The sequence below is a fragment of the Glossina fuscipes genome, unplaced genomic scaffold (assembly GCF_014805625.2).
Source record: "Glossina fuscipes isolate IAEA_lab_2018 unplaced genomic scaffold, Yale_Gfus_2 223, whole genome shotgun sequence".
Lineage (NCBI taxonomy): Eukaryota > Metazoa > Arthropoda > Insecta > Diptera > Glossinidae > Glossina > Glossina fuscipes.
This window is the reverse complement of record NW_023998566.1, coordinates 157,952-166,756: the sequence shown is the minus strand read 5'-3', so window position 1 is coordinate 166,756 and position 8,805 is coordinate 157,952. Positions and strand designations below refer to the sequence as shown.

Below are 8,805 nucleotides of genomic sequence, written 5' to 3'. Positions count from 1 at the left end.
AAATCTGGTTGTTAATAATAATAACTGGGTGGGAGCCACCATTTCGCTGTACTAATTTTTCGTCCTTACACCATAAATTTACAATCGTAACTGTTCATCGATATTTTCGGAAAATAATAATAAACAAATGATTACACAAATACACGAATATCCAAACCTTTTATTTATATATAAATTTCTTGGAACCGAAACTTCTAGAAAGTTTTGAGCAATAACTTGGCTAAAAAGACACGACACAATTTTTTGTTTTCGATAACGAGAACGAATGCTGACATGAGAGATCAGACTATAAGTCTGCTTTGGAGGATGGGGAAAACGTCTTGTACCGATAGAAACAACAAGTCTTTTCTTTTTGGACACGTAAATATAGTTTAACACGACAAAGAATTAAAAATATGTATATAATGCGAATAAAAAGAATCAAAGTTAAATACAAAGTAAAAGTACATTGAAAACAGTAAAAATATTGAAATATAAGTTAAAGTACATTAAAAACAGTAAAAAATAATAAAAATGTATATTAAAGTAGATTAAAAACAGTAAAAATATTGAAGAATGAGTAAAAGAACGTAAAAGCCTCAAAGTGTTGTTAATGGAATTTTTACATTAAAATTTCTCGTTTCAAACATTAACGAAATCCAAACAAACAATTGTACTCTGAATCTAAAAATATACGGTTTTAAGCATCCCAAGCAAAACCAACGGAAAATGTAGCCATACAAGGAACAGCAAGTATATATATGTAGAAATTTGTAAACGGTATGCCTAATACGAAAGAAGTTAAAACATACTCAAATGCCAAATGAAAGGAGAAAGAGGAGGAGACATTGAACGTGTTATCTTGTTTTCTTCTACGAAAAGGTAAGTTAATTTGTTTATATTTCTTTTTATTTCTCTTTTTTTATATTATGTATAATTTTATGATTAAAAACTAATCCATATCCACTCGTAATAAGTTTTGAATTTTTTTCTTAATGCAAAAATAATATCATTTATTATAGTGTAACGTAAAAATATAAAAACAACTTGAAAAATACTCTCTGAGTAGGATATGGAAAGGTTTCGTAAGGATGGGTGCGTGTGGTTTATATCACGGGCGATGAGTTAATGGGCCGACAAATGCATAGACGCAGACTAACAGAGAGGAGAACAATACGGACGGACCGTAGGCATGTAAAGTGACGTCACGCCACTTGTGATCCCGGTAGGTTTAAATTATTTATAATTTATTTTGTAAATGTAGGTGGGCTACCCAGACGGAACAATGTGTAGCCACAGTTCTAATTAATGGATTACAGTCGTTTAATGTTACAAGGATGTACTTTTTCTAATATTGTCCTTTTATATTTCGATCGTTCTTCCAAGAAGCTTATAAGTTCTTATATATTCTTCTTGTAATTCCTACGGATAGTCTTCTCTGCTCTTATTCAACGTATCTATTATTTTCTTTTCATCTTCTTTTAGATTCTTTTTTAATTTTACTTCCACCTACTTTTCCCTTTGAGCATCGTTCGGAGTACATTTAATAATAGAATAATATCAATCATTGTAGTTTCTAATTGTTTCCTATATTAACTGCTTTATAGGCACATCTTTCTAAGTTTCATTCATTGATTTGAATTGTTCAGCTATTGTAGAGTTCCCTGTATGACTGTTAGCTTTAGCAAGATCTTCTAGTTGTTCAATTAATGGTAAATGGTATCATTTAGTAGTTGAGCTGCTCCAAATATAGGTAGATTATCTATTACTGTCAAAAGGTGGAATTCTTTAATAATATGTGTCCGAATTTATTGCTTCATCTTTTGTTGTTTTGGTGTTTCATTGCGTGAAAATTTCAATTTAATAGGATTCTTCGTTTCTTTTTTTTTCATAAAGTTACATTTCTTAAAAGATTTCTCAAAATTACGTCCCTTTTTTCATAAATTTACATTTGTCGATTTGAATTTTCAAATTTGTTTGTTCAGGTACTGTGAATATGTCTCTTATTGCTCTCACATGTTCTTGGAGCGATTTACTAAAGTTCAAAATATCGTCAAGGTATACTACACATGTCTTATTAATAAACTCCCATCAGATTGCCTTGGAATGTTGCTGGCGCATGTTTTAATCCGAATGGCGTTCTAATAAATTCGTGCAATCCATGTAATTGTTCTCTGATTCGTATTTGATGAGGCCAAATCTACAGTTGCGAAATTATAGTTTGTCTATTATTGAATCCATGTTTGAAAGTGGAAATTTATCGTCAATTATTTCATTTTTTGAAATCTATTACAATTCTATTCTGCTATTCCTCAAGTGAGTCATTTGGGCCCTATCTTATTTATTGTGTATATTAATGATCTCCCCTCTTATGTCTAGTTTTCTAAAATTCTTATGTTTGCGGATGATGTGAAAATTTTTACTTCAAATGGTTGACATTGATGGGCGACAATCTGATCGATTATCTTTGAATTATTGATGTGCTGCCAACATTATGTCATGTAATTTAAGCAAATGCAAAAAAATGTCATTCTCAGTGCCTATTTGTTATTCTATAAGTAATTATGCTCTGGAGAATGCGTCTTGCTTTAAACATTTAGGCGTGTTATTTGATTGCAGACTCAAGTTCAACCCTGTTGAATGGTCCATTCACATGGCTAAGTCAGTTTGGGTTTTGTTAAGAGATGAATTAAAGAATTTAACGACGATGTTTGGGCGCCTTATTGTCAATGTCACACCGATCGATTAGTCTTTGCAGAGAAATTTTTTTCTTTGCGCCTTACGCAATGTGCCATGAGAGCTTGCTAGAATTCTTCTGCCATATGACAACAAACCTAACCTAATATCGTCCCTGCATAAGAGAGGGGAAATTATCGGGATTATTGTTAAATTGTTTCCTCTTTTTACCTATTTAACTTAGTCGACATCAATGTTGCGAATAGGTCTTCACGACACTATATTCCCTTGGGAATATCTCATTGCCGCACTAATTATGTACTGTTTAGTCCGCTTGGCTTGTTATATAGGCTTTATAACAGGAATGTAAATATGTCCACATACTTGGTGTTTTAGAAACATTCAAATTCCAACAATATAACAACCTCAAGCGTAATTCCCCATTAATTCAACGATGGCTCTTACATAACTGCCTCACCATCCTCCAGAAATCACCACGCGTGAACCGCACCAAATATATGTGGAATGAATTGGGTCGCCATGTGCGCAAACCCTCAATCTCTTCCGTCCAGGATCTAAAAAATAGTACTACTACGCAAGAAAAATCACACAAAAGATGTCAAAATATTTAAACGACATTATTAAGCAAAAATATTAATTTTTGACAATACTAATGACGCTACGTTTTTGAAGTTGTTGAAGTTTTCTTGTCTACTTTTTTTTCTTGACTACTGGAATAATGTTTTGTTTGTTTCTTGTTTTAGTTTCTAATATGTGCAATATGGGCGTTTTTGTCGAACGTAAAAACCCAATATTATGAAACTCACTGTATGTTACATACAGAATGCAGAGTTTCATAGTGAATTACAAATCAAAAGTTAGTTTTGTGTCACACTCTAAAAAAATTGTTTTATAAAGAAAGTTTCGTATTTTCGATTATTTTTTTTCTCTTCAAAATTTAATAATTTGAAGTTTTTCGTTTTGGTGCAACTATTTGTAACTAAACCATTTTGGCTGTATTTTTTTTTGTTGTAGTCCGTTTATAGCTATTTATTTTTATAAATGCAACTCTCAGAAGCCAAACTACCTCTGAGTAACTAACACTAACGCAGAGATATTTAACTTTCGTCTAATTTCACAATTATAAGACAACATATCTCGCAGCTATTGTAAAGGAAGAAGCTTGAAACCGAAATTGGACCTTAGCTTCTGCCATACGTAATTGGTTCACTAATCTTTCGTTCGTGGTAGGTGTAACTTTTTCGTTTATTTGCACTACCAAATTGAAACATTGGAACGAAATTTGTTAGTTCGTCTTGTTAGGCTTACGCAATTTTTGTCCTCAAATGAATTGTTTTTTTTTCTACAAGCTTACTGAACATATGAAATAAAATACTAAGATATAGTTACCATTTTAACAAACAACACTGATGGCAAGAAAACATACAGTTTGGCATCACTGCACGTTGGCATAAAGAATTGACTATTATATAAGTGTGGCTTGTTAATTGAAGAAATGCGTGAGTAACCTGAAACGTAAATTTTAGTGAAATCAGTCAAATTGTGATTTGCCCATTCAGGCGAACATGAAAATAGTGCTTTGTGTGCTACTGTTGCTGTTGTGATATTTCAATTGATAATAATAAATGTAACATTTCGGTGCAGAATGTTAATAGTCCGTTCGATATTTATTTCAAATGTCAATTTTATAAAATCATCAACTAGATGTATATCTAATGAATTGAGAAAAGTCTTTCATACTCGTTTAGATAATACCAATGTGCTTAACCAATCACAGTTTCAATTGGCTTACCTTAGAAAAAATATAAACGAATTTAACCTCGATTTTTTCTTAAACAATGTAAGTCAATCTGATGATCGACGTTCCGCAATATTAGATTTACTCTCGCGCTTTAGAGCTAGTAAGCTGGCGAATAAAACCTTGGAGTCGACTCAATTTGCTGCAGTACGTTACCTTCTAGAGAATTGCAGTTTGGAAGAATTAGTAGCGATATTAACAGATCGCTTGCAGTATGGCATATTTTTAAACAACTTTACTGGTTTTGCAGTTTTGCAATCCTTATATAAAGAGAAGGACTATAAACTGGGTTTGCCGTTGGTTTTAAAATTAATATTGCATGATGGATTGGACAGTAGTTTCGTGGGAGCGTTTTGCGTAAAATCATGCTTTATGGTATTGAAACATAATTTTGAAGAAGTGCATCAACAGGAGCTTGAGAACTCTCCCGGCAAAGAGGTATTACATGAAAATAATCCCAATGACAAATGTGTCTTTAACATTTAATTCGTTTATTCAGGAAAAGATGCGTGTAAAATTTTTACGTAATCCTTTAACAATCGATAAATATGCCGAGATGGGCAAAGCGTTGTTGAAAGTAGATAAACATTGTCTCTCCGATGCAATGCGGGAAAGCGTCTCCATTTTAGGGCTAGTCTTAAGTAAACGTTTTACTGATTTAGAGAAAATTTTGGAAAACAAATCCTATCGATTATATGAGGATGTTTATATAATTTGCTTGGAATTCTTAAAGAAGCACAATCATGAATTTTATCACAAGTTTAACAAGATTGTCGATCAGCGTGTTCAAAAGCAGAGCTTTGAAAATGATATGGACATGTTACTCAAGGAACTGCTTGTTAAAGAAGAACCTTCTATTATTAAATGCCAACAAGAAGTATTTCGCTTATGGCAAGAAAAATGTGAGTTCGCGAGGCAATCTGTGCAGCAAGAAAGTAATGAGAATGAGCGTAAAATGCACATAGGGAAAGTGTTAAATGAAATATCTGCAAAGGAAGAACATTTATGGTATTTCGATCGAGAAGAACATATCGAATTGCAAATCTACAACAAAAGGGTGTTTTATCCAAAAAGATGGTTTGGTAAAAAGAAAAAACCCCGCTCTATAGATGAAGATTACGTACCGCCGGAAATAAGAAGAATTAATTAGAATTAGCAGATTTACTCTTTAATTTATATGGTTTTTTTAAAAATAGATGAAAAGTTTGAGTCATAATTATTTTGAAAATGCTTTCATACCTTACGAACTTCACTTCGTAGTAAAATTGGATTATTTTGAAACAAAAGCAAAGAATGATGTTTGACGTACTATCAAAGCCGAGGAATACTTACGTTGAACGTTTGTTGATGATAAATCGGCATCGAATTTTTTAGAGGTCTTTTGCAATCATTTCTTTGCATATGAGTACACTTTCTTAATGAGCGTAACACTTGAAAATGACTATAAAAAGCCACAGGGCATATTAAAAGGAGCAATGTCTATATTTTGCTGTAAAATATCTCCCCGGCTATGTTTGCAAAGCATCTATACACACGGTTACATTTCCAATATTCGAGTTACTATCATCACACAATATCAGTCACAATAATATCAGTGAGAAATTTGGAAAGTATATATTGTTGAATTGTTTCTTCTGCTAAAAGATGCAATTTTGGCAACTGTAAATAATTTGGAAATGTTAAGAGAGGATAGGCGAATTAGAATATTACGAATTACAGAAAATTCGGTCGTTTTTCAAACAAAACGGAAAAAATTATTATTTCCACTCATTTAGACCAAAAAAATAAATTTGATGAACTCTGAAAGAGATAGATAGTAACTTTAATAGAATTAAATGTTTATTAATACAATGTTCTTCAAGTACTTCCTTATATCTGGCTGGGCTATATGTTGTTGATATCCTCCTGATCGGAAAAAATAGAACTTGGAAGTTCTAACGTGCAGCTTGGCATTGATAACGCGCCAAATTGATTGCAGCAGTGCCCACAGTAATAAAAGATACAAGATTGAAACTTTTTAAATTTGCTTTTTGGGGAATCTTGCTTTCCATATTCAAAGTGAAAAAATGGCCCATGCCTGCATACACTTGTGGGTGACCTATTTTTCTTTTTTTTTTAGTAATCTAGAATGAACATAACTTATATGTGTCACACCTGGAGTTACATTATCTGTTTAAAACGTGCTATTTCGTATCAGTACAATAAATTGAACATCAAATAAAAGGAGAGTAATGTATGCTCAGTGTGCTAATTTTACATAAAACTGCGGGTATAATGACTCACGATATTGGTTTCAAATAAGAATAATAATATATAATGAGGTTTTTTTTAAATATATAAAATCTTGGCGTGTTAATTTTTTACGAATTAAAATGTTCCCAAAAGTCCCACAAACTTCTGTTTAGTATAAATGCGGCTGAAATAAAATTCATCTTCCAGCTTTTAGTTCACTGAAATAAGCATATTTAAAAATATATTTGATGTAACTTTTTACACTCACTGTTATAATATAGTTGGAGGAGTATTGTACATTGTGCAAGTCTTTTGTCCAAAAAACGGAAGTATAGGATTACGCGAACCCTAGAACCTAAAGTTGATTTTGTTTTTTAAGTGAATAACTGGTAGCTTAAGGATCCGCAACCAATAACACATACATTACAACACTGCTTGAATAATGTGTAAAGATAGGTTATCTGAAAATACTTCTGTACTCCAATATTAAGATGCGAAAGGCATTCAGATTTCATTAGAAACATAGATATATGTATTCTAAGATTAAACTACAAGTTTAAAATTGATGCTGTCACCCGTAAGCTGCAAATTCTAGATACTCCACATTTGCTTACATTTGAAAATGCCCAACTGAAAAAGCTCTTATCAATAGGCATGAAAAGCATTTGCAAGTGGTTCAGGAGTTATTGTTAAATTTATTAACGTTAAAATTTGTACTTGATCTAATGTATAGAGCAAAAGATAAAAATGAATTGGTCCGTCTTTCTGCGTTTTGGCGGTTGAAAAATTTTAAAATTTGTAAAGCTTGAGTGTGAAAGCTACCGATTCTATTCTACATTTCTTAATTTGCATAAATTTCGATCACATGACTAATAGTCTACGCATTATCTATTCCATGTAGATAGTGTCGTAAATTGTCTACTGTAGAGCATTACCTACGCGATGCAAAGAACACAATAAAATAGACAATTTAGCGCAGCGTAGATAATGCGTAACGTCGTAAATTATCTACCTAGAATCTACGCATTGTCCATGTACTGACAGCAAACATTACTAAATATTTGAAGAATTTAGTATACACTTTACGTTGGATGTATGATATCAGACAAATAGGCATTTTATTGAAGCCATAAGACAACATTACAATTGTCATTATTTCATCCTTCCTTAGATTTCATCCGTTTTAGCCTTTGTATAAATTGGCTTCTTTGTAATTTCCATCGCGTTCGATTTTGCTAATGTGGGAAAGAAACACTTTTTTTCGGATAAAGATTTTTTCCCTTTGTATTTATTAAATATTACGAATAAAAAATACTATCGGTGTTTTTTTTTAAATGATATAAAACTTATAAAAACTTTTGTAATGAGTCTGTTTGGGCAGGGTATACTCAGCCAATCCAGGACTCTTTCCAAGAATATTTATAAATATTACTTGGACCTTCGGTATGGGTTTTACGTTTTTATTTATTTAAATTGCAAAGAGATTATAGTATTTACGCGAATTTTAAGAAACGTGGGAGGAAACCAGCGTTGTGACCCGAATTTCCGTCGGAATTTTCTTCTGTTTAGTATAACCTATTCGAACGCTTGTTATCAGGCTTCTCTCTTGGTATCGCGGGTTGCTTCGGCTGCTATGACACAATCGAAAGGCTGAGCGTGGTGCGGCACGCTCTTTTATAGTCGCAATCACGACCCCTGCTTCGTTACAAGTATGTTCTAGACTATACTTGCTTACATATGTATTGTTCAGTTTTTTTGACCAATTTTATTTCAGCTTTTTTGACCAATTTTGTTCACTTTTATTTCAGTTTTTTTGACATTTGGATGTATTTTTCTTATCCTCGGTTTCTTGTATCTTTTTGCTTTCTTATGCTTTTTTCTTATTCAATGATTTTCTTATTATACTATTATACAATTTATATTACATTGTATAAATTACATGCAGGTAGTTTGAATAAATTTAAAACCCTTTATTTAATTATATGAAAAAACAGTAACTTGTTTACATATAATTTTTGCTTAAATATACATTTATATATATAAGATTATATATATTATATAAAAGCACTTGTATGAATATATGGTAAGAGTTAACAGAA

At 31.9% G+C, this 8,805-nt stretch overlaps 1 protein-coding gene and 1 long non-coding RNA gene across 2 annotated transcripts; one reads left to right on the top strand and one right to left on the bottom strand.

The window, feature by feature from the left end:
* Positions 1-675: 675 nt before the first annotated feature.
* Positions 676-3,595, bottom strand: LOC119642464. Its single transcript, XR_005248054.1, has 2 exons — positions 3,339-3,595; positions 676-3,246 (listed from the first exon to the last, which is right to left on the bottom strand). It is a non-coding gene; the product is annotated as an uncharacterized LOC119642464 (long non-coding RNA).
* A 531-nt stretch (positions 3,596-4,126) lies between these two features.
* Positions 4,127-6,048, top strand: LOC119642466. The gene is made up of 2 exons (XM_038041620.1): positions 4,127-4,912; positions 4,974-6,048. Exons 1-2 carry the CDS (start codon positions 4,322-4,324, stop codon positions 5,622-5,624), a joined length of 1,242 nt encoding a protein of 413 aa, XP_037897548.1. The 5' UTR covers positions 4,127-4,321; the 3' UTR covers positions 5,625-6,048.
* Positions 6,049-8,805: the final 2,757 nt, after the last annotated feature.